At 39.9% G+C, this 25,972-nt stretch overlaps 2 protein-coding genes across 2 annotated transcripts; one reads left to right on the top strand and one right to left on the bottom strand.

Annotated features, from left to right (window-relative positions):
* Nucleotides 1-2,906: 2,906 nt before the first annotated feature.
* LOC110898795 lies at nt 2,907-4,319 on the bottom strand. The gene is made up of 3 exons (XM_022145636.2): nt 4,098-4,319; nt 3,609-4,010; nt 2,907-3,510 (listed from the first exon to the last, which is right to left on the bottom strand). Exons 1-3 carry the CDS (start codon nt 4,216-4,218, stop codon nt 3,107-3,109), a joined length of 927 nt encoding a protein of 308 aa, XP_022001328.1. The 5' UTR covers nt 4,219-4,319; the 3' UTR covers nt 2,907-3,106.
* Nucleotides 4,320-11,026: 6,707 nt separating this feature from the next.
* On the top strand, nt 11,027-12,816 carry LOC110903039. The gene is made up of 3 exons (XM_022149261.2): nt 11,027-11,243; nt 11,327-11,767; nt 12,233-12,816. The coding sequence occupies exons 1-3, from the start codon at nt 11,081-11,083 to the stop codon at nt 12,607-12,609; spliced, it is 981 nt and encodes a 326-aa protein (XP_022004953.2). The 5' UTR covers nt 11,027-11,080; the 3' UTR covers nt 12,610-12,816.
* Nucleotides 12,817-25,972: the final 13,156 nt, after the last annotated feature.

The following is a 25,972-nucleotide window of genomic DNA, read 5'->3' as shown; positions in this document are numbered from 1 at the left end:
CATACCCTCCACCCTTAAAGGGTTACCGTAACACACATTGTAAAGCTTTAGATGAAGTATTTATTCATATTGATTGTGAAGAAATATTTTTCTTTTTGTTTCTTGTTAGGTGTTGGTCAGAACCCTAGATGATCACGAAACCTTAAAATTTGAATGTAGATGGGCAATGAAATAATCATGATAATAGATACAATTTTCTACAAAATAAACATCAGTTTTTGAACATTTTAAACATAGACATTCAAAACGAACCAATTAGGCAACGGCATATAAGCACAGGTGGCTAAGCCTTCTTAGCTGGCAAAATAAATGATGAAAAGTACAATGGGTCCATGAAAACAACCAATCAAACCAATACACGTGTAAAAAGGCTAACTAAAAATTAACCACCGGCTAAAGCTTATCCCTTGCCTTTATCCGCCAACTAAGGCTTAGCCATTGGCTAAGGCTTATCACTTGGCATTGATTGATTTGCTTGTAGTCCTCCTTTATAAGGCCGGAGGGTGTGGGGGCTTCATCGTGCCACCTCACCACCTATAGCGCCTCCCTCGGCGCCACCATCCACGCCATGCAAATTAAACCGGGGCGCCATTGATGGGGCTCCATCATGGTAACGAGGAAGAAGGGCTTTATCAGGTGGGGCCCACATCATTTCAGCCAATAATTTTTTTTTTTTAATTTTGTATAATAAGGGGCTCCATCCCACACCATGTAAGTTAAAGGGGGGCGTGATAAAGCCCCTTGGCTGACGTGAATCTTAGGTGGCACTGATGTATCTTGATAAAGCCCCTAGGGGCTCCATCCCACACCCTCCAGCCTAAGAGTTTCGTGTCTAGCTAGTCGATGGTCGTCTTAGCAGGTGATGCCTTTTTGTTGGCTCAATTTCCATGTATCTTTTGAAGGGACTCCGGCTTGTGTTCGATAGCTTAAAAATTGTAAATCGAATGTAACTTAAATTAAAACAGAAAACACTTATTTAGTTTAGTTAACAGAGAGAGACATCATAACGTAGATATCAGAGGCGATGAAGAAAGATATTACATTTTGGCAGCGACGACGAAGAAAATGGCCTTGTTTGACTTATGTTGACCGAGTGTTGACGTGTGGTATGGAAAGGATACGCAGAGAGAGTTGGACGAAAGGGGACAAGAGACCTTGCGAGACGGAGCAGGGAGGAAGCCATGATTTCCAATCAACCTGTGTGAGGTTTTCTGGAGAGGAAGGGTATGAGGGTTTATTTGTTCAGAATTGAATAACGGACAACTATATTTCAAAACCGAATCAAATTTGATTTTTTTATTATTTTTTCTCTTTTTATCGATATCTTTATTGGATTGGGACAGATAAGAGAGGGCTAAAATTGTAATTTGATTGAGTAATATGATAAAACTTGTAGTCATGATTTGTTTTTCGGTTTTAAGTGAGTTTAGGGGCTGTTTGGCAACTTCTGAATGGCTAAGTGCTGAACCATTAAGTGTTAAATAAGTAAGAAGTCTGAGCCATTAAGAGTCAGTATAATGTTTAAACGTTCAGAGGCAAATGTCTGACCAATTCAGATAAGAGATCTTAACCATTCAGACTCAATATAATGGTTAACCAATCAGAGGCAAATGTCTAAACCATTAAAACATCTGCTCGCGAAATATGCGAAATAAACAGTCTGGACCATTAAGTACGAAACCAATAAGAAATCTAAACCATTAAGAGATTCACTAAGAGCTAAACAAACAACCCCTTAGATTTTGAACCAATAACCCAAACTGAATCCTTATTAGGGTGAAAGGAGCACCCCGAAAACTGCCTAATGAGCCTAAATTAACCAACGAACAAATTATGGGTTTAAACAAGCCTAGAGGTTCGAAAGCTACTCGTTATCAGCTCGGTTAAAAGCTCGAATGAGTCGAGCCTTAACGAGCCTGAAATACAAAGCTTATTTAAGCTCGCGAGCCTAAACGAGCCCAAACAAAAAAAAATAGTGTTTTTTTATATATAACATAATAATAATGATGATAACATTGGCGAACCGAACACAAGCCGAGCTTTGACTCGTTTAAGCGATATTAAAGCAAGCTCGAGCCGAGCTTTTAGCTGGTTTGTGGTTTTTCTTAAAGTAGCTCGAGCTGAGCTCGAGCTTTGGGTTTTACTCGCGATCCGAGCTCGAGCTCAAATAAGTATGCTTGAACCGAGCCGAGCTCGAGCTTTGGGTTTTACTCGCGATCCGAGCTCGAGCTCAAATAAGTATGCTTGAACCGAGCCGAGCTCGAGCTTCATACAAACATGAGCCTAGTCGGTCTCGGGCTCGGCCTAGCTCATTTACACCCCCAACGAACAATCGAGTGACACCTAGTTGCGACTCAAAAGTACCCAGATGAAAGCCGATTTGATTGTGACGGTAAATGTGATTTACCTTATGAACCGGAACCCAATGTCCAACCCTTTTTCAATCTGTCTTTGGTATCACACTCGGGTTCACCAGCCAAAAAATTCATCTCGATTTACACCCCAAAGCAATTGTGGTGGTGTACCGATGAACCCGACAAACCTAATTCCTCATACCGAAAACGCCTAACGGACCAACTGACTAAGAGGCAACAAAAAATGAACAGTGATGATATCTTATATTGTAACGATATAATCAAACTAAGACAAAGAAAGATGAAACCATAGGAAGAAACTCAGTTAGCATACAGCATTTTGCAGAAGCCAAAAATCAATGTTTGTAAGCCTAGTCACTCAGAATATGAACCCAGAACTTATAAGTTTACAAGACCACATATTGATAACCATATTTTTATATATGTTACACCCAAGAATATACATACAACTTAGCTTAAAGAACATGCCTGCAACAAATAGGTATGCAGAGTCAAAGAATGAGTATAATAACAGTTGGTTCATTCAAGATCAAAACATCAATTAAGCCACTTTTTACATATATGAATATATAAATATATAAGCATCCATTCATCAGTACACAAAAGACCAGGCCCTTAATAACCCTTACAAAACACAAGATGAGTTGAGGGCCACTTTGATTTAATTTCTACCAAGCTAACTAAGTCAGTGATTCATTGCTCTATATCTACTAACCATATGCGATAATCATCTAGCGATACACACTAAACACAATCCTATTAGCATCAACACGGGGAAGAGTAGCCTTAAACACTCCATCTTGCATCTCTTTCTTCATCATATCATTCTCCGTACGGAATCCCTCCGGCACCCGCAGGCCAGCAATGTAGTGCTCACCCTCTCTTTTCCCTTCAACAATCAGCGTATCATACTCAAACCCGACCTCCACATCCTCTAACTCAAACCCAGGCATACTTAACGACACACACAACCCCTCCTTAGTCACCACCAGCTTCTCCACCCCAGGCAAATTCCCTTTGAAGTATATGCTTTCATCCGTATCCTTCTTATACGCTGTGAACGACTTACTCTTCACCTCCGGACGCGCTATTATTTCGCAAAGCCTACGTCCAAGTTCCGACCGATCAAACGTAACTGAAACCATTCACCAACATACAAACATTAAATGTAACAGAAACATAATGGGGTTTAACAAATAACAAGATATGTATTATGTAATACAACATATGTACCGCAGTAAGGCGTAGGGCGAGTGAGGTTTCGGTTGATGTTAGCCTTAGCCAAGAAGGGATCAACGGTTTTCTGAGTGGGAACGCGTACATAACAGATACCATCTTCAAACTTTACGATCCAATCACCGTATGGGTTGTAATACTCTGGGAATTTCATGGTAGCAAGGTATTTTTTTTCGGGTGTTTGGAGTTGGAAGAGAAAATTGAAGCCTAGAAGACCCAACTTCCATTCCTTCTGTCCTAGCTTAGGCACATCAAAGGATACCCACACGCCTTCTTTACTCTCCGTCTGCTTCAGTCCGGGCATTTGTATGGTCAGCTCTTCATCTTTGACCATGGTGAAGAGCATTGAAGGGACTCCGGTTTCTATTTGATAGCTTAGAAATTGTAAATCGAATGTAACTGAAATCATAAAAAAGAAAACATTTTTAGTTTATTTAATTAACAGATAAAAGACATATCAGAGGAGGTTAAGAAGAAAAGTGTTACATTTTGGTAGCGACGAAGAAGAAAATGGCCTTGTGTTGACCGAGTGCTGACGTGTAGCTTTGGCTAGTGCTGGACGGAAGGGGACGATGGACCTTGTGAGGCGGAGCAGGGAGGAAGCCATGGTTTCCGACGAACGTAATGTGAGCAATTTCTAAAGCTCAAGAGGCTTCGTGGAGAGGAAGGGTTTGATCATTTGAGGGTTTATTTGTTCGAAAACTATAATTTGATTTTTTGATTGTTTTTTTCTTTTTTATCAATATTTTCTTAGCCCCAAGGTCCGTCCCAGGTTCGTCCCAGAACGGTGCCGAGCTCAACACCATCCCACCCCCTGTCGTCGTCTTCTACGTCTCATTGGAGACGTTGGAGCCGGGCCAAAAAAAAAGACAAAAACCACCCTCCCCTCTTTCACACACCTATACATACAATATATACATATATATTTTAGGTTCATCCTCACATTTCCATACTTCCATCCTCTTTACCTCATCCTTACACTCACCCTACATGGATCCTACGTGACGGATCATCATCCAAGTGAGGACCATCACCGTACCGCATAGCCTAATGAACACCACGAACATAAACGGTTATTTTGTCACATGTCTTTTTAGTTTATAGCTATTTACATGTTAGTGTTATTACTACTATATAAAAGACGTTATATACAGGAATTAAAGTAACTTTGACAATATTTGGAAACTCTCCTTAACAAAAGTTTTATATTGATGAGATAAATGTAAGGGTGTAAACAAGTTGAGCCGAGACTCGAGCTCGAGAAAGTATATTATGCATTGGTAGGTTTTGTATACATAAATCTTTTATTTTACTAATCATAATAACAATTCTAAATCTTTTTAGGCTTTACATAATGATCCAAATACATGAATCTTCATAAACTGACATAGAGAGTTTAGAAACAACCATCTCTGAATTGTAAGATCATAATAATGGATGATAAGGAGCCATCGATGCATCCTCATCCAAGTAATGTCTTAGCTCTAATCTAGTGCTAACCCGGTTCAAGTCTATTTGTTTAAATTACTATTTACTAAATTCTTTCTTAAATAATGTATTCCTTTTAGAAAAAAACCGGCGGGGAGACCTAAAGTCGCTCGATGTGGAGGGCGTTAAATGAGTCGGGTGTGGGTGGTTGAAGGCGGTGCGTTGGTGGTTTGTGGCTGGGGCAGGGGTTGCACCACGACCGGAACCCTTGTAAGCGGCGGTGTGGCTTTCAAACAACAAGAACAGTGGTGGTGTTAGTGGTTTAGTTAAACCCTAGGTGACGACGGCGATGGTGGTTTGGCTCCACAAAACAACAGTTTAGGCGATGTTTTAGGGTCTCGGTAAACCCTGGTGGCATTGAGACACACGGCCCTTTTCGGTAAGATGTTCTCAGTTTGTTTTTACGTTCGTTTTAGTGAGATCCAATTTATTTGGGTTTTAGATCTGATGTTTTTGGTGTCGTTTGAAGGTGTGGTGGTTGGTCGGAGACGAAAACACGTCCACCGGCCGCCGGACATCGTCGTTGGTGGTGATGGATGGCTACTCGAAGCTTTGGGGTGTTTGGAAACTGATTTTGAGTGATGTTTTGGTCTCGGTCAAACTACGGTCAACCCGGTCAATTGATGGTCAAACCCGGTCAATGGCAGTCAATGGGTCAGACGCGGGTGGCACGAGTATCGAGGAGATTTAGTCAGGTCTCACGAGTAGGTATTAGCACGCGTTTGATTTCTTTTCTATATTTCTCCTACGTGTTGTAATTGTAATAATAAGATGTGAAACAAGCTCTAGCGAACCCAACCCAACTAGCAAATATGGTTGAAATGTAAACATATTATTTATACGCGGAACGTTCAAACATTCGGGTGGTATGTAAATACATAAGGTAGAATATATTTTTATATATATAAACTTGACCAATACATTTAATGTAACTTTCGAACACGTGTTTATTGAGATTTGTCGACAACTTATGTTGTCGGGATTATTATAAAAATAGAGGAAACTCTGCCCGATTTTCGAAGAAACTTGAAATACAAAATAAGCTTGTAATTTAAATATTAAACGTGAATATTTAATTTGGTTTAACTTGAGAAACTAAACAAAGTAAATATAATTACTTATATTTAATTGAAACATTTAAACGAGATTCGAAACATAATTATAATATGATAATATATAATATTATTCAGGTTATTATCGCATCATCCAGATAAGATAAAAATAAATATATAATGTTACATTACAGTAAGTAATGTCATAATGTTACGGTAAAATAACGTCACAACAATTAGGGTTTTTGTTAAATTAATTATGGTCACGAAAGTGCACATTTATCACAAGCAAATCCTTACATTATCGGACCATTAATATTGGATTATAGCGAGGGGATTTTTAGTAGTACTACTAGGCCCGACAAGCCCCAACCCCACCTGGGTTAGTCGCGCTAACCTGACCGGTAAAGGTCGAACGGGTGTAAAATTTGCCTAACAATCCACCATGGTTAGTGATTGACCTGGTACAAAGGCGAACAACGCATAAACTGTCAGCTACTGTTGCGAACACTTAGTGACATAACACTTAGGCCAACTACCTATAGATATAACAATAACTGCTAATCACTACAAACTATTGTTACTAACTGAATCAGTAAACTATTTGCAACTGTGACAAAACCTGTGAATTCACTCATCACCTTTGTGTTGACACTTGTTCTTACGGGTCTTTCTCAGGTCGCTAAGGTTTCACATATCAGGACTAGGATGCATCTGGAGTCGCATTGATTTTATCAAACATTTAGACTCAGCTTTAATTACATTAGCTATTTTGGTTTTGTAATTATTTACGCTTCCACAACTCAATTGTATAAACAATATTAATAAGTGCGTGCAAAATTGTTAAGATATACCACTTGCTCGTGTGTGATAAGAGAACGCATTAATTGAGGCTTTGAGAAACTGCTCAATTGTGGAAGAGCAGCAGCAAGAGCGCTTGCACCCTTTTCTTGAAAATTCTTTACCAAATGGCATAGATGAAAAATCCAATAATCCATTAATATATAGTACAAATCATACAGTTAAAACTACCCATTCAAATCAACCCTTCAGTTTCCCTTAAACTTTAGGGGTTAGAACATTGAAGTAAAAACTACATTCCCCATTTTTATCAATTAATTGAAAACTACAGCAATAATCACTATCCATTAATGTAATCCATCCCAAAGGAGTAAATAAAAAAATTTTAACCTAACAAACAAAAAAAAAACTCATAAACTCAAAATAACTATTCAACAACGGGGAAAAGAATAACAACCTGAGCTTCAAGTTTAGCAATATGAGCGATTAATGAACCCTTATCCCTCGTTTAATCGATTCTTCGTCAAATCCTCACGAAGACGCCTCCATATGGTTTCATCGCTCAAAGGACTTTTCAAATCAGAAATCCTATCACTCACACAGTTTGTTGATTGAACAGAGGTTCTGTCTTGTTGACCAGACGGCAGACGATGATAAACAAATGATCTTCCACTAACCCCAATTTCTATTTTGGCTTTAACGTTTTCGATTTGATTCTAGCAAAAATTGAAGACTAATGAAACCAAAAATTCTAAAAACAAAACTTAATTAAACCAGACACACACACACACACACACAAACCAACAAAGAGGATTAAAAAAAAAGAAAAAAACAATTTGACAACAATACAGAACCACTAACCTAAATTACATCGCACCTTTCCTCCCACCAACATATATCTTCGTTCGTCGACAATCCAAAAGAGATAGCTAAAACAAACCACTAAAAACAAAATGCGATTGAAATTCAGCAAATACATAAAAGAATCATATAAATTCCAAAGGAATCCAAAGTATACATACCAAATCGTAGAAGATTCAAAGAAATTCAAATGTTCGAACCTGATACAAATAAGAAACCAAAATTAACAAACACGATAGATTCGAAATACAAAAAAAAAAAAAAAAAAAAAAAAAAAAAAAAAAAAAACTAAGGAATACTCAAAAACAGAGGCGAAGGTTATTTGTTGTCCGGGGATGCACCCGCCCACCCCAATATTTCAGTTAAAAGTGTATATTTTCTAAAATTTCGTCCGGAAATTTTAAAAATTATATAGGATCGCCTCCCCCCAATTTTTTTTCCTAAATATTTATACAATATATAAATTAAAGTAAAATTTGTTACCACTTTATATATCCTAAATTTATACAATTTAATTAAAGTAAAGTTTGTTACCACTTTGTATATAAGTGATGGGTAGTTTTGTAAATATATTTTAACTCTTCTTTGATTAACCCTAGATTACCCACCACACAATAAACCTAATCACAAGTTTTTATATGTAAGGACGGGTCCTTTGAATGAATGAAATTTTTAAGTTTTATTTGGAACTATTATTATTTGACCTAACCCGAATCGATAGCCGACCCGATCCAACCCGAAACATAATAATAGGAAAAAAAAAATTTGGGTCTCATCACTTTACGCCCCCTCGAAGCTTTTGGTCAAGCTCCGCCACTGCTCAAAAACCACGTAACACACAAACAATAAGAGACTTCCCACGTGAAACACAAAATATCATTAAGAGAGTAACCCAAACTACTTATTCTATGAACATTGTGCTTAGATCAAGACTTGGTCATCATCACAGACATAAAAAATCGAAAGCGACCAAACTATACCTATTAAGAAGTCCTCAACACAAAGGCTCTCAAATTCTATCTTCCAAACCATTAACAATGAGAGGACTCAAAACCATGTCCAAGCTCAGATGACTTCCAGGTCATTATCAAAGCCCTAAATACACAAACAACAATACAACCTCCTTAAAAAACGAAGCAAAAAAGAAATGAATTGAATAAAGCAACGTAAAATAAACACCTAACCTTAAATGTAGCTAACAAAAATCAGCATAAAACAAACATAAAAACAATATTTTTTTATCATAGATTCGAGGTCGAGGTCTGTGTTTTCTATGGTTCAGAACTTTCAGAGACCATGGCTTCAAGGCGGGTTGCAGGTTTAAATCTTAGATTCGAGGTCTGTGCTTTGTGTGGTTCAGAACTTTCACAAACCATGGCTTCAAGGCAGGTTGCAGGTTTAAACTTGCCTTCCACCGTCATTGCCATGCCATCGTCATCAATTGTGGCTAAACATTTATAAGTCATCATAACCAAGCCACGAACCACTACCAATTGAAACCAGAGCCGCCATCATTAACCGTTGTCCAGAAACCCTAAAGGGTTCGAAGACGAACATGGAACAACAAAATGGTGGCAGCGGCGAGTCTGTGCTCCCCATCATCACCAGATACTGAACAAAAGACTTCCACCATCGCCACCGTCCAACGTCAAAAACCAAATCAGAGATGATTATTCTGAAACAAACTTAACAAAATTAATAAAAAAAACTCAAAACCCTAAAACGATTTAGGGTAAAAATTAAGTCGAATTGTATCACTCTTAGATGAATAGAAAACATACCTGCAAATGTTATGATCGGATCTACAAAAAAATAAGAACAACGATAAGGTTAATAGCATTCGAATGAATCTTTATAAAATCAACATTCTATGTAATCGAATAACATAAAGAACCCAGATTTAGCTTTGATTTTGTCAATTTACCTTCGATCTTGTTCGATTAATTTTTAAAATCAAGCAGATGCAGAAGAATTTTGAAAGGGAGAATAAGTGAGAAAAGTGAAGATGTCGGTAGGTGATGATATCAATAATTGAGACCTAATCATTTTATATGATCCAAACAAATGTCGGTGTAGGCTTAAAAAAACCAAGGTCCAAATCCAGGGAATCCGGATCCTGCGTCCAAAATTCTAAGCACATCTAATATTGCTTCCCTCCCAAAATAAGGATGAGGCTCCACCATAACGTGCCACGTGTCACAAATCCATGTCATTTATTATATTACATAGACTACAAACTGACAAGATATATGGCGTTAAGTCATTAACAGTTTTAGATTTAAGATCCCGTATAAACCTTTTCTTATTTAAAAGTAGTAAGAAGAGACCTTGAACATTGATTAATTAAATTAAGGGCTAAGATCATTTTACACATCATTACTAACAATAACTTTACTATTTATGAGATTTAAGGGTGTTTTAGTCATTTTCTCATTTTCCATTAACTATTAACTCTGCTCAGTTTTTAAAACTAAAATAACTTTTATATACTTTAGTATTTTGTTAAAAAAACAATACAATAAAATCAAACATTCTTTTTATCTTTAATATGAGTATAATATTGCTATATTTTTTTTAAATGACATTTTAAAAAAAATTGCAAAATAGTGTTTTATAATTTGCTAACAAGTATAACCAACACATATATAAGCAACACATGAATATATATAATCAGCACATACCTATATAATTATAACCAGCACATACGTACACGATTATAACCAGCACATAATTTATATAAGCAACACATTAATTTTATAACCAACGCATACGTATATAATCATAACCAACACATATATAAACAATACATGAATTTGTATAATTAGCACATAAATTTTAAACTGCTTCTATAGTTTTCAAAATAAAATACAAAACTTTTCTTCATACATGAATTATAGAGATAAGCATAGATCTAAGTCTAGTGGTTAGATTGGTGTAAGTTTGTAAATATGTAATTGGTTGTTTGATGTCTGCCCTAATTTCGGGTGTGAATGTGTTTTTAATGAAGTTCTCTTTTAAAAAAAGAAAAACGTGAAGAAAAAACGTGGCATATTATAAATGATTCTTACACAAAATAATTACGTCAATACAAGTGGAGAGAGTTTCAACTTTTTAAAACGTCTTATTAAGGAATCAGACAAAAAAAAGGTTTTAAAAATTAAAAATGATTTTTTTGGTTGTATAAGAACATACCCTTCCTCTCCAAACAACCTCACTCACACAAGTTCTAAAGTTGCATGCTTACACTACATACATTCACCGTAAATCATGGCTTCCTTCCTGCCCTGCCTCACAACCTCCGTCCTATGCTTCCGTCCGGCGGTAACCTTACCTGTCTCTGCACATCGTCTACCTAGCATCCACTACACACGTCAGCACTTGTCGAACACGAGGTTGTTTTGTTCTCCGGAAGATAACACGGTGCCAAAAAGTACCTGTTTCTTCTTAACCTATAATACCTATGTTATAATTATACCAAATAAATAACCAAATGTTTTTTCTTTCCGATTTCAGTCACATTCGACCTACCATTTCTGAAACACCAAATGGCTGTTATGGCGGGAGTTCCGTCAATGCTAATCACCGTGGACAACCATGAAGAGCTGACCGTAAACGTGCCCGGAATGTCAAAGACGGAGACCGAAAACGGCCTGTGCGTATCCATACAGATGCCTGGATTACGTATGCCAAAGGGGAAATGTCAAGCAGTTGCTTATAGTAATCTTATTGAGGACAACAATTTGCTCATTTGTCTAGAAACAAGTATCACTAAACAAATTTACCTTGCTGGCATTAAGTTACCGCGTAATATTGACCTAAATGGTAATTTGGATATGTTGATTTCAAAAGGAGTGTTTAATTTAACTCTTCCGGTACTCAAAACCACTGATAATTACATCATGCCTGATTTCGTTGATGCTACGGTTAAACTCCGTCGCCCTACGGCTTACTGTGGTACTACTTGTTACATATGCCTATCATTTTTAAAAGAGTTAAATCCGATTTTAGTCTCTCTGGTTTGGGACATTTTGTCAGTTTAGTCCAAAGGTTTCATTTTTTGCTTGTGAGTTCAAAAAGGTTTCACTGTTGCCATTTTAATCCACTGGGTTAACTTCATCCATTTTTTCTGTTAACGAGAAGGACAATTCGGTCATTTTATATGTAATTCTGTTAACTAGAAGGGCAATTCGGCCATATAAAATGACCGAATAGCCCTTCTCGTTAACAGAAAAAATGGGTGAAGTTAAACCAGTGGGCTAAAATGGCGACAGTGAAACCTTTTTGAACCCACAGACGAAAAATGAAACATCTAGACTAAACTGATAAAATGGTCCAAACCACAAGGACTAAAATGACATTTAACCCTTTTTAAAATGTACTAAATTCTACAGTCATATACTTATTATTATTTTGTGTCAGTTGTGTTTGATCGATCAAAGCTAGGAATGGATCTTTGTGAAGTAATAGCGCACCCGGGGGTGAAGAGTAAGTCGTTCACAGCGTATACGAAGGATACGGGTGATAGCATATACATCAAGGGGAATCTGCCTGGGCTGGAGAAGATGATGGTTACTAGGGAGGAGTTGTGTGTGTCGTTAAGCATCCCCGGGTTTGAGTTAGAGGACGTGGAGGCCAGGTTTGAGTACGACACGTTGATTGTTGAAGGGAAAAGAGAGGACGAGCACTACATTGCGGGGGTGCAGGTACCGGAGGGATTCCGTAAGGAGAATGATATGATGAAGAGAGAGATGCAAGATGGAGTGTTTAAGGCTACTCTTCCCCATGTTGATCGCTAGATGATTAGCTATAGATATGTTAATGTTAGTTTTAAATCTAAAAAAACAGTGGACTTAAGTAGGTTGGTAGGAATTAAATCAAAGTGGCCCTCCTTAACTTTGCTTGTGAGTTGTAAGGGTTATTACTTACTATTAGTGTCCTGGTCTTTTGTTGCACTAACTAATGGATGATTGATTATATATGAATGAATGAAGTGGCTTATTACATATTTTGATCTTGTTTGAATCGACTGGTGATTCCTAATGCTATTGTGCATATATACCTTGACAAGTTACTTAATTCAAAGATGACTTGTGGTTTGTTTGTGATCTAGAACTGCCTTTGGGGACACGTTTAACAAGTACATTGTGGTTGCTACTGTTTCTTCCCATAAGTCCCATAAGATGGATCATTGAGGAACGGCTGGGTGATCTTATCCGTTATAAATGGATCATTGAGGAGCGGCTGGGTCGAATGATTGCATTTTAATTGTGACTTGGTATGTGTTGATGCAACAAATACGGGACCAAGGATGGTAGCTGGGCTGGTCAGGCAAAAGGGCTGAAGGGTTCAGTTTTGCCTAACGCAGGTCGCGGGGTCCCTCCACGTTTGCAAAACGTGGAAGGAGGTTCACTAGTATGTTTGGATTATTTGCTTTGAAGTTCTTTCTCCAAGGCCGGCTCGGATCCAGAAAAGAAAGCAAATAGAATGAATGAGGTGAATTTGATGAAGAGTTATTTGGAAATGACAAAGAACTCTTTGAATGACCAGAGATTAAGGAATCTCTCTGCTTTTCGGAATGTCTTTGAAGTGTTTATGAGCTGTCTTCTTATAGTGGAAGACACCTCCCGAAATGGTATGGACTATACTAGCGAGACCTGTTTGCTTATGGAGGGTTTCCCCTTTTGGGGTTGAAGGCTTTGGACCCCTGGTTAATAGAGTGTGCTTATGCAGACCTGCTCTGACTTTGTGAGTTGGTGAGCGTGAGTTGGTGGGACGAGCTGTTAGACATGACTAGTTACTGTTTCTCGATTCCCTCAATTTACAGTTTTTCATCCGATGAACCTTTCAACCTTTTAAGCTCTTTGCATATTAATCATTTTGTTTATCCTTGGGCTACCCCCGTCGTCAGCCCCCCAAGTCAGAGGTTTTTGGGGCAGTACACTCAAAGACTTCTGACTTTTATGCATGCCTTTTAAAGGCTTGAAAGGTTCGTTGCTTGGAGGCTTGAAAGGTTTGAGGTAGTTACTTTTTTGAAAATTGAATTTGAAACGATTTGACAGTTGATTTGATTGACATGTGTCAGGCGGCGGATTGGCAGAGATTATTTATTTACTTTTAATACCCCTACTTTACTTTCATATTTATTTTAACAGTTGCAAACTTTCTTCATTTTCCTTACAATCGTTCACAGTTTTTCCTTCCTCAGGTTAGTTTCTCTTCTCCATTTTCACTTTTACTTTGTTCTATCATGGGTGCCCTTAAGGATTTAGCGAGGTCATTCTCTCGGATGACCCAAGAGGAGGTAGACCTATTTTGCCTTGAATATGGTATTGATAAAAAGTTTAATCCAACCGCCCCTTCTTGTGATGTTTCTATTGACAAACCGATTCCGGGTTCGATTGCTTTGTATTGTCGCCATTTTCAATGGTCCAATCTTCGTTACCCTTTCTCGCTTTTTGTTCTAAACTTGCTTGAGTATTACCGAGTATCTTTTGGGCAAGTTCATCCAAAAGGAATGGCTAGGGTTTTTCACTTTGAAGTGCTCTGTCGTGCTCTTGGCTATGATCCATCTCTGTTGCTTTTCCGGAGGTTTTTTCGTTTAGCCAAAAATGGCGATCGGTTTACTTTTGAAGCGACAAAGGTTGATACTTGCCTTGTTTCATCAATGGTTACAACCCTTGGGTCCTGGAAGGATCAATTTTTCTGGGTTTCTGATTCTATCATTCCTTTTAAAATGATATGGAGGCGTCCGGATGCTGTTCTCAATGATCCGGAACCTTCTGAGTCTGATTTGAACGATGCCTTTCTTTCAGCCATTCGGGGGTGCCCTTCGAGGGTTCGTCCCTTTCCCGAACATTTGTTAGTGCTTTTAGGGGTTAGTAATATTTGGGCAAAAGCCGATCGGGATCCGGTGTTAATGAGAAATGGCGTTGGTATGCATTTTCCCCTTTTATGCCTTTTTACTTTACTTTGTTTGTGACTTATTTTTCTTTGTTTGTTTTTTGGCAGTTATGTCTGCTTTGGACTTCATCAAGAGTGACGACACGTCCGATGTTATTTTTGAAGATGCTCCAACTGTTCCGGGTGAGAATGTTGTGGTGAGAACCTCTGAGCAAAGGTTTGAGGGCACGGGTTATGCTAATGTTGCCAATGTTAAGGGTTTTACCAAGTCTACTGCCCCTAAGTCTTCAAGTCGCCGATCTTCTCGTCGTTTGCTGAAAGCTGGGCCTCAATCCACTTCCACTGAGCCAGTGGATTTGACTGATGATATTGAGGTTTCAGAGGATCAGGTTGAAGCGGGTGTTGAACAAGATAAGGAGTTGGTTGTTCATGGCAAGAAGGTTCGAGGTAAGAAGGTTACCCCTGTTCAAGAATCATCAAGCAGGGACGCTGGAGGGTTGGATCCTGAAGGTGTTTATGTGCCTACTTGGCAAGTGAAGAATGATGATACTTTCAAGGATGCTGCCGTCTGTGAGGATGCTCTTAGTCATCTTGCTCCTCCCTCTGTTCGTGAAACCATTGCTGAGATGGACGATGACTTTATGTTATCTCGCATGGTTCTAACTACTTGCAACCTTGCTGCCATGCTTCCTCAAGGGATTACACGCTTTCGCCAAAGGATGCGGGAGTATGAGGATTTCTCTAAGAAGAAGGACAAAATGAAATCCTCCCTAGCATCGATGAAGAAGGAAGTGGCCGGGTTTGCAGAGAAGGAGGCGGCGTGGAAGAAAGAGGTTGATGATCTGAAGAAGATGCATGCCATTGAGATGGGTGACCTGAGGAAGAGCTTTGAAGCAAATTTGTTGAAGTTGAAGGCTGATCGAGAGGCCTTGTCTGTCCAGCAGCAGGCTTTTCGTGAAGAAAAGGAAGGGTTGAAAGCTTCAGTTGGTCAGGTGACTGCTGACAATCAATGGTTGATCGAGCATGGTTTCCAGCAGGTGGTTACTTACCTTTTGCATTCCAAGGAATTTAACTCTGCCCTTGGTGATGTTTACACAAAGCTGCTGAACCTGGGGAAGCATCAAGGCCTTACTGCTGGCTTTAAACTTCATGAATCTGGACAACCTTTGGAGAAGTCCCCCATGTTTCGCCCCGAGGCTTCTGATATCTTCAAGGCTTCTGTTGAGCAGATGGAGAGGCTAACCTACCCTTACATTCATGAGGTATCCTCTTGCTTTGGTAAGCCTTTGTCTGTTTTACAGGGATTGAAGCCTGAGGGGTTGAATGAGAAGGTTTGTGCTGAGGTTTTGGGTTCTTTGTCGAGGAAGAGGTCTTACTCTGGGGACAGTGATGATACCCTTTCGAGTCTGCCTGAAACTTCAAAGGATGCTGGTTTGGAAACCTCTGCTGTTGGTGGTGAAGAAGGTGCCAAGATGAAGAAGACTAAGAAAGCCAAAAAGTCGAAGGGTGAAGGTTCTAGGCCCTCTGATAACTGACGTTTATTCGTAGCTTTCTTAGCAAACACTTTAATGCTTTGTAATGTTTTAAACAATGTTTAGGTTTTGGGAACCCTTAAGGTTCCTATGGTTGGTTAGGCCTATATGGCCGTTGAACACTAGTTTAATTTGTAAGCCACTAGGGCTTGCTTTGACTATCTTATGAAGGTCTTTTATGGCCTTTCTAACTATGACGTGATGGTTATCGTTGATGTTTTTGTTGGTTCCATTTGCTTGGTTTTGTTTTGTGGGGTTTCAACCCTTCAAGCTTTTTGTACAGTTGCTGATGGGTTGAAGCCTTTAACCTTTCAAGCTCAGTACCTGTTGGTTGAACTTTGGGTAGCTTCTGATTTGGTTTCTATGTTTGGTTGATAGGCTTGTTTGTTTTTATTTTCTTGCCTTGTCTTTGTTTACTTTGTCTTTATGTTTTTTACACTTTAAAGGGTTCAGTGCTGCAGTCACTTTGCCTTAGTGTCTATCATCAAGACGTAGTATCTATCCTTTTCTTTATTTCGTTGTAATTTGTTTGATTTCGTAAGTCTATTTATTGAGTACATTTTTTAGACTTAAGGAACGATTGGTGTAGGCTGTTCAAACCTGTCTATGAGACACTGTTGTTTTTCTTTGATAAGTCTCATGGAGTTGTATTGATCTAGGAACTCACCCCTTATATAGGTCCATTCAACCCCTGAACCTATTGAGCGATATGGCCTGGGAGCTCATCCCCTTACATGGCCCTTGCCATGGAGTTTTTTGCTAGGTTCTCAACCTGATATTAGGATAGAAAGACAAGTTTGATAAAGTAACTTCATTCATTCAAGCAACATTTGCTTTTACAAAAGGTTTTTGTTTTGCTACAAACCAAACTTTCTAAACATAGAACTTTCTTAAAGTTTTTCCGTTCCAGTGCCTTGGGAGCCTTTTGCCTTCTAGATCTCCCAGCTTGTAGGATCCTCCTTTGTGTGCTTCGAGGATGGTGTATGGACCTTCCCATTTCGGTCCTAGTTTCCCCTGACTTTCTTTTTTACTTGCTTCGTTGTTTCTGAGGACTAGATCCCCTGGCTTGAACCGTTCGTTCTTGACCTTCTTGTTGTAATAGCTTTCCATCCTTTGCTTGTATTTGGCTTCTTGTATTGCTGCTTGATCTCGGGCCTCTTCTAAGAGTTGTAAGTTCAACATGGTCTCTTGTGTGTTTACCTCGGGATCCATGTTGACAATTCGTTGGGTTACAACTCCTATTTCAGCGGGGATTACGGCTTCGGATCCGAATACCAAGCTATAAGGTGTTTTTCTGTGACTTGCTTTTTCTGTTGTTCTGATTGCCCATAAAACGCTAGGCAATTCTTCCAGCCAATTACTTTCGTATCTCCCCAATCTTGTTTTGATGCCTTCCACTATGCTTCTGTTGGTCCTTTCAACCTGTCCGTTTGACTGCGGGTAAGCCACTGAGCTGAAGATTTGGTTGATCCTGTACTCCTTGCACCAAAGGCTGAAGGGTTTCTCAGCGAATTGTTTCCCATTATCGGTGACGATTACCCCTGGCAGCCCATAGCGGCATATGATATTCTCCCATACAAAGTCTATGATTTGCTTTCCTGTGATCTTGGCAAGGGGTTTGACCTCTGGCCATTTGCTGAAGTAATCAATTGCTACCAACAGGATTTTACTCCCCCTTTGCTTGGAGGGAATGGTCCAACAATGTCCATTCCCCATTTATGGAATGGCCATGCTGAGGTTATGGGGACCAAGTCATGTTTGGGACTTTTTGGTATTGGGGAGTGGATTTGGCAGGCATCACATTTCTTCAATTGCTCGACGGTATCCCGATGCATTGAAGGCCAGAAATATCCCAAGTTCATGAGTTTTGCAACCACCGACCTAGCTCCGAAATGAGCTCCACATATTCCTTCATGCACTTCTTTAACCAAATACTTGCTTTGTTCAGGGCCCACACACCTTAGCAATGGTGCAAGGTATCCTTTTTTATAGAGGATTTCTCCTTGCAACACATACTGTCTTGCTTTGATCTTTACCCTTTCAGCTTCTATTTGATCGTTGGGTAGTTCGTTGTTTTGAAGGAATTTCTTTATGGGAGTCATCCAATTTGGATCTTCCTCGGTGACCACATCTTGTACTTCCAATTCGTCAATTGAACGAGCCTTCAACACTTCAACCAACACCTTTTTTGTGAGGTGGGCGAATGTGAGGGACGCTAATTTGCTTAAGGCGTCAGCCTTTTTGTTTTGGGATCTTGGAATCTGTTTGATGTTGCATGCCTGGAAGGTGTTCATTAATTCCTTCGATTTTTCTTTGTACCTTCTCATGTTGGGCTCCTTGGCGACATAGCTGTCGTTGACTTGGCTTGATACTAGTAGCGAATCAGTGAACACTTCAAGCTTTTTGACTTCCATTTCTTTGGCTAGCCGGAGGCCAGCGATCAGTGCTTCGTATTCAGCCTCGTTATTAGTGGTCTGAAAGTTGAAACGAAGAGCATATGTGAATTCTAGCCCCTCAGGGTTGATTAGGATTACACCAGCTCCTGACCCTTCAACGCTTGAAGCCCCGTCGGTGAACAGTTTCCAGGCTTCAGGGTTGGAGGGTTCAGTGGTTGTGGTGTTTACTTCTTCAGTCTTTTGGCTTGGGACTTCTACTAGGAAGTCAGCCAAAACCTGAGCTTTGATTGCTTTTCGTGGGACGTAGGTGATGTTATGTTCACCTAGTTCCACTGCCCATTTTGCCAATCTACCTGAGTTTTCAGGCTTTTCAAGCACGTTCTTGACAGGTTGGTCAGTGACCACTTGTATAGGATGTGCTTGGAAGTATCTTCTAAGCCTTCTGGCTGTTTGGACCAAGGCTAGGGCTAGTTTTTCAAGGGGAGGATATTTGGTTTCAGCTAGTTTTAAAGTTTTGCTGAAAAAATAGACGGGTACCTGAGCCTTGTCCCTTTCAATGGTGAGGACTGCACTGATGGCTTCGTCGGCGACTGAGAGGTACACCGATATGAGCTCCCCAGTTTCTGGTGCTGCAATATCTGGTAGTGAAGCAAGGTGCTGCTTCATTTGATTGAAAGCTTCCTCAGCCTCATCGGTCCATCTGAAATCTTTTTTATCTGAACAATTCTTGAGCGTTTTGTAGAATGGTAGAGACCTTTCGGCCAGTTTTGAGGTAAAACGCTTCAGGGCTGCAAGCTTCCCATTCAAGCTTTCAACCTCCTTCTTGGTTCTTGGTGGTTTAGCTTCGAGAACAGCTTTTACTTTGTTGGGGTTGGCCTTGATGCTTTGCTTTCCAACAATATGACCCAGGAATTTTCCTTCATCAAATCCAAACGAACATTTTTCCGGGTTAAGCTTCATGTTGATTTTTCTAAGATTCTTGAAGGTTTCTTGGATGTCATCAAGCATCTGGTATTCCGTTTTGCTTTTGATCACCAGGTCATCGACATACGCTTCCATGTTTCTTCCAATTTGGCTTTCGAACGCTTTATCGACGAGTCGTTGGTAAGTGGCTCCCGCGTTTTTGAGGCCAAAAGGCATCTTTTGGTAACAGAAAATGCCCTTGTCTGTGTGGAAAGCCGTCTTTTCTTCATCCTCTTCTTTCATGAGGATCTGGTGATAGCCTTTGTATGCATCAAGAAAGCATTTGAATGGGTATCCCGTGAGGGAATCAACCTTAAGGTCAATTTCTGGGAGCGGGTAGCAATCTTTAGGACAAGCTTTGTTAAGATCCTTGAAATCTATACACATTCTCCAAGAGTTGTCGGGTTTCCGGACCATGACAGGATTAGCAATCCATGATTGATATTTAACCTCTCGGAGAATGCCAGCTGATACAAGCTTTTCAACCTCTTGGCAAGCTGCCAGGCTTCTTTCAGGTGCCAAACTTCTTTTCTTTTGAACCACTGGCTTGACATTCGGTGGTATTCTTAGCTCATGTTCAGCAATGCTTCGAGGGATCCCGGTCATGTCTTCGGGAGACCAGGCGAACACATCGCTGTAATGTTTTAGCAGCTTTTCAAGGTATGAAAGAGTATCTTGAGAGAGGTTGGGATTGACCCTTATTCGCTGTTCGGGGTACTTGGAGTTGATGACTAACCCCTGCTTGTCTTTTTCGTCATTAGAACTCTCTCCTTCGATCAGGTAAGCTTCCTGAGAGGGTTGAAGGGTTGCAATTCCTCTCTCAGTGGGAAACTTGACGGTACCATGGCCAACAGATACAACCATGTAAAATGCACATTGTCCGGGCCTCCCTATGATTACGTCGTAATTGGAAGGGATGTTGATAACCACGAAGGTTAATGATCGGGTTCTTTCCTTTGATCCCTCCTTAAGACAGACATCAAGGGTTATTTGCCCCAAAGGCTTCAGGGTTATGTCAGCGATACCCTTTATGGAGGTCCCGGAGGGTTGAAGCCTTGAACGCTCCTTGTTGCTTAGTTGATTGAAAAACTTCTCGAACATGATTTCAGTGGCCGCTCCCGTGTCTATGTATGCTTTGCATGTTTGTAAGGTACCCACGATGGCTTCAACCACAAGGGGACCAGGGAGCGGGTCCTTCCTTGTTGGGGGGAAGCAGACACACTGAAGCTCCCAATCCTCCAACCGTCGCTTCTTGTAAGGGACCTTTTCGTCAGAACATACCATGTTTACTTCCTTCCCTTTGTTTTCAGTCATCTTGTCTCGAACTCCCTTGACCAAGTGGGCAAGTTCTCCTGACTTGACAGCTTCTTCAATTCTCTTTTTCAGCTGGAAGCAATCGTTGGTGTGATGTCCCTTTTCTTCATGGAATTCACAGAACTGAGTGGAGTTCTCGTTTTTCCGACTTTTGGGAAGAGGTCTGGGAGGTCTGAAGTTTTGCTTGACCTCTTCCGTTGCCAGGATTTCTTGAGGAGTTTTGGTGAGAGGAGTGAAACTCATACTCTTATCTCTGCTTGGAGGGTTTCGCCCTTCAACCCTTCAAGGGTCTGAACCCTTTGAGCGTCTGTCGTAAGAGTTAAAGTTTCCTCTCTTTCTGGCTGGGCTGCTGCTTCGCCAACCGGAACCCCTTTTTCTTTGTTCTTTGATATCAACAGCTTCCTCTCCTCGGATGTGAGCCTCGGCTCTTTCAAGGGCTTCTTCCAAGGTTTTGGGTAGAGATTTGTTGAAATCTCGTGTGAGATACTTAGAGGTTATGGCGTTCATAAAACCGGCAACCCTCATTTTCTCATCAGCCCCTACGTAGGTTAGTCCTTCTTTCTTGTACCGTTCAATGAATGCTCGTAGGCTTTCATCATCTCGTTGTTTTATCTGGAAGATCACTGTCGCGTCTTTAACGTATCTCCTTTGTTGGGAGAAGTTTGCTAGGAAGCCTCTGCTGAGATCGTCGAAGCTTCGAATGCTTTGAGCTGGTAGGTCGTTGAACCAGATTCTAGCGGACCCAACAAGAGTCTGCATAAACATTAGGCAGTATTCAGCGTTCGTCCATTTTTCTATTCGAGCAGCGCCAGTGAAGATCTGAAGATGATCTTCGGGATCTTCAGTCCCATCATACGTTCTGATGTGAGCTGGCATCTTGATTTTAGACTGAAAATCATAATCAGCTATCTGTCTAGAAAAGCATGAAAGGTTACTTGGCTTGTAAGGTTTAGCCAGGTCTTCTTCATGTCTTGTACCTACGTTGTTGTTATTGCCATGATTTCCCTGGGTGGCAAGTACCTGATTGATGAAGTGTTGCCAGGGGAAGTTGGCCATCATCTGAGACATCACGTTGGGTATGAGATTGAAACCTTGAAGGCTTCCTGGACCGACTGAGCAACTTACCCCAAGAGGGGTGCTGGCCACAGCACTTCGTGCTAAAGGGAGCACTGATAGGGCTTGCTCCCATGTGGTAGTTAGAGAAGTGGGACAACTGGTCACCGGGGATTGTAGGAGTTGGTCGAGTGTTAACTCGTGTCCCAGAGGAGTACCACTAACAGTTGGTTGGGAAGAGAGAATAGGATGAACAGTGGGGTTTGTCACAGTGGACAGATAAAGGTGAAGGTTTGAAGGGTTGCTAGGACCGGCTTCACTTCTTGTAACGAAGGGTGGTAGAGGTGGTCCAGGAGACAACGTTGGCTCAGGTTCGTCGTAATCTAGACGAATCCTTACACCCTTTTCCCTTTCTCTGTTCACATGTTGGTTAAGAAGTGATCTCAGCTCAAGGAAGTTATGAGCGACCCCCTCGGGGGTAAGTTCAACGCGTGTCGGAGTGTCAGATACACCAACGTTGGGAGACGGAGCTCCAGATCTGGATGGGGTTGGTGTGTTAAAGGTGAGGAACTCGGGTGTACTCCCCGGAGTTGAAAAAGGCGTTGTTATTGTTGTGTGAGCTTGACCACTTCCCGGGGTAGAGGTGTTAGGGATCTGGTTTACCTCTCCCGGAGATCCACTTTCTGACATAGTGGTTTGGAATGGAAGGAGCTACACGTACCAGGTCTCTTTTGAGGAGAAACAGCGGCGTAGCCCCACGGTGGGCGCCAACTTGTTGATGCAACAAATACGGGACCAAGGATGGTAGCTGGGCTGGTCAGGCAAAAGGGCTGAAGGGTTCAGTTTTGCCTAACGCAGGTCGCGGGGTCCCTCCACGTTTGCAAAACGTGGAAGGAGGTTCACTAGTATGTTTGGATTATTTGCTTTGAAGTTCTTTCTCCAAGGCCGGCTCGGATCCAGAAAAGAAAGCAAATAGAATGAATGAGGTGAATTTGATGAAGAGTTATTTGGAAATGACAAAGAACTCTTTGAATGACCAGAGATTAAGGAATCTCTCTGCTTTACGGAATGTCTTTGAAGTGTTTATGAGCTGTCTTCTTATAGTGGAAGACACCTCCCGAAATGGTATGGACTATACTAGCGAGACCTGTTTGCTTATGGAGGGTTTCCCCTTTTGGGGTTGAAGGCTTTGGACCCCTGGTTAATAGAGTGTGCTTATGCAGACCTGCTCTGACTTTGTGAGTTGGTGAGCGTGAGTTGGTGGGACGAGCTGTTAGACATGACGAGTTACTGTTTCTCGATTCCCTCAATTTACAGCTTTTCATCCGATGAACCTTTCAACCTTTTAAGCTCTTTGCATATTAATCATTTTGTTTATACTTGGGCTACCCCCGTCGTATGTAATGGGTTAAATTCTAGTTATGAGTCAATCTTAACGGAATGGTGTCGAAAGTCGCGACCTTTCACACCCATTCAAAGCCTATATAAGGCTTGAATGCTTGATGTATGTCTTGACTTTGTATAATGGTTAATTAAGTTCAAGGATCAGAGACATTGGTGTTTCTATCTTTGACTAATTCAAAGATTATCAAAGAAGAATTGTGATTATCTTTCAATTCAAATCCCATGTTTATCTGTTGTATTTGGAAAGAGCATAAAAGTACTGCTTCATTACTATTGTTTTGTTAAACCAACACATACATTCTGTCACAAAGCTTCCTTGAAATGTTGATTTTGACAGGAAAGATCTAATGATGGCGATATTTTGCTGTGCATTTGAGATTTGTGGGGGTTCCAATGAGTCATGACACTGACTATATTTATTAACTGAGCATGGCTTGACTGACAAGTCACTTTTGCAACCTTTTTGCTTTTTGACTGTGATTTAACTCACCTCTCAAGCCAAATCTCATTGATTTGATTTCTAACAATAATATAATGGGGTTTTCTAAGACTGAAGGGTATGGTGGCCGGCTGAGGCCCGGCTAGGACCGGCGCCGGTCCCCCACACCACCCCCCATAGGGTCGGCTCGGCAACATCGGCTCCCCATAGCCGGATGTGTCGTGCCTCTCTCCTCTCTCCTTCTCTCACATATACCTATACATACATACATATATATATATATATATATATATAAAGGGGCTCATCCCCCACCCCCTAGGTCCATCCCCTCCAATTCGAGCCTACGTGGCGATCTATCCCCTTGGGGATGAGGCTCTCCATACCCTTTAGTCTAAATAAGTGAGCTCAACATGCACTTTTTAGGAAGAAAAAAGTTGTTGAGTTGAAAGAAAACTCAATTAGTTTAGCAAGACATGTTAGTATTTTATTTAAAAAAACAAATATAGTAGCAACCATAGTTCTTTTGGAGTTTTTTTTTTTTTTTTTTTTTTTTTTTTTTGTTGTAAAAGAGTGCAGTATATAAGAATGAATTTACAAAAGTTTAAATAAAACGGTTGAATCAATTAACACTAAGGTGGCATTCATGGAATGGAATGGAATGGAATTAGGAAGTTTTTCTTTGTAAAATTGATCTTGGTTGGGGAGGGAGGAATTTGAAATCCCATGAATTTCTTTAATCAATGAAATTTGTGACTATTTCAACATTCCTTAGAAATCCTTCACTCTAATGAAGGAATGGAATGGAATGTTGAAATAGTCACAAATTTCATTGATTAAAGAAATTCATGGGATTTCAAATTCCTCCCTCCCCCAACCAAGATCAATTTTACAAAGAAAAACTTCCTAATTCCATTCCATTCCATTCCATGAAACGAACGCTACCTAAGGTCACAAAGTTAGTTGGTTGAAGTCATGAAGTTACTTAAACGGGATATGTATATAGACTATGGAGAGGCTACGTTAGTTCCTCATAAACCAAAGCATATCATTTTTATATGTTCATGCATTATTCTCAATATGTTATGCTTGAAATCTAGGATGTCATCATTGAAAATCAGGCCCATGTAAACAAGCACAAAATTTGATCTCAACCAACATTGACTTTTTGTTTATTAAACTTGTCACATTCATAATAATCCCTAACCATCTATTTATATTAATATAAACCTGGCTAAACAAGTGTTCTAATCACACTCAAATACCACTTTTAACTCTATTCCAACTCTTACAAACCATAAATCTAGCTAAACAAGTCTTCTAATTCTACTCAATATCAATTTTCATTTTATTCTAACTCTTACAAACCAATAAATAAGGGTCTATCTATTTGCACATCAACATGGCTATTTGCACACCAAACCCTACTTTTACCTATGCTGCCTATAGAGCTATACGCAATTTATAAGTTGCATGGAATTCAGAGCCTGCCCAACAATCATTGACACAGACAACCATGGTTTATATACGCTGCGTATAGAGCTATACACAGCGTATATAACCTATCAGATTTTTTTTGGTTATTTTGATGTATTTGTGGTATAAATTCTCACCCAGTTACAACGTTAAATCGCTTAAAATATATAACCGTTAATGTTATACCATTAATATTATATACCGTTAATTTTTTTTGAAAAAAACGTATATACTGTACGAATATATTATATTGTTATCGTTTAAATTAAATCATTATACCACGTCTACTGCGGTTAGAATGCTATAACGTTTAAATATTATAGGTGTGGTTTAGGTCCCGTGTAGGCCTATAGGCATATACAATACCTATAAGGAACCTAATTAAACTAAGTAGATAGCGTAAGTAGGGTATCGTATACACGGGGAATATGTGGTTAGTGTTTAGCTAAATTATTTAATTAACTACTACTAATCTAGAATTGGGGGGTTTTAATTGATTTGAAAGAAACTAAAAAAACTAATTACAAGAAAAGATATCAAATCTATAAAACGTAACTTCCTCCAAAATTCAGGTTCTAGGTTTCACAAAACTCAGTTTACTCAGTTAATTGGCCATCACACAGACATGATGTTGGAAAGTTGATTAATTTAATATGGCAATCAAAAATAGGTCTTTGTCATCAGA

Source organism: Helianthus annuus, chromosome 13 (genome assembly GCF_002127325.2).
Source record: "Helianthus annuus cultivar XRQ/B chromosome 13, HanXRQr2.0-SUNRISE, whole genome shotgun sequence".
Classification (NCBI taxonomy): Eukaryota; Viridiplantae; Streptophyta; class Magnoliopsida; order Asterales; family Asteraceae; genus Helianthus; species Helianthus annuus.
The sequence above is the reverse complement of the archived record's forward strand: the minus strand, read 5'-3'. Positions and strand labels throughout refer to the sequence as shown.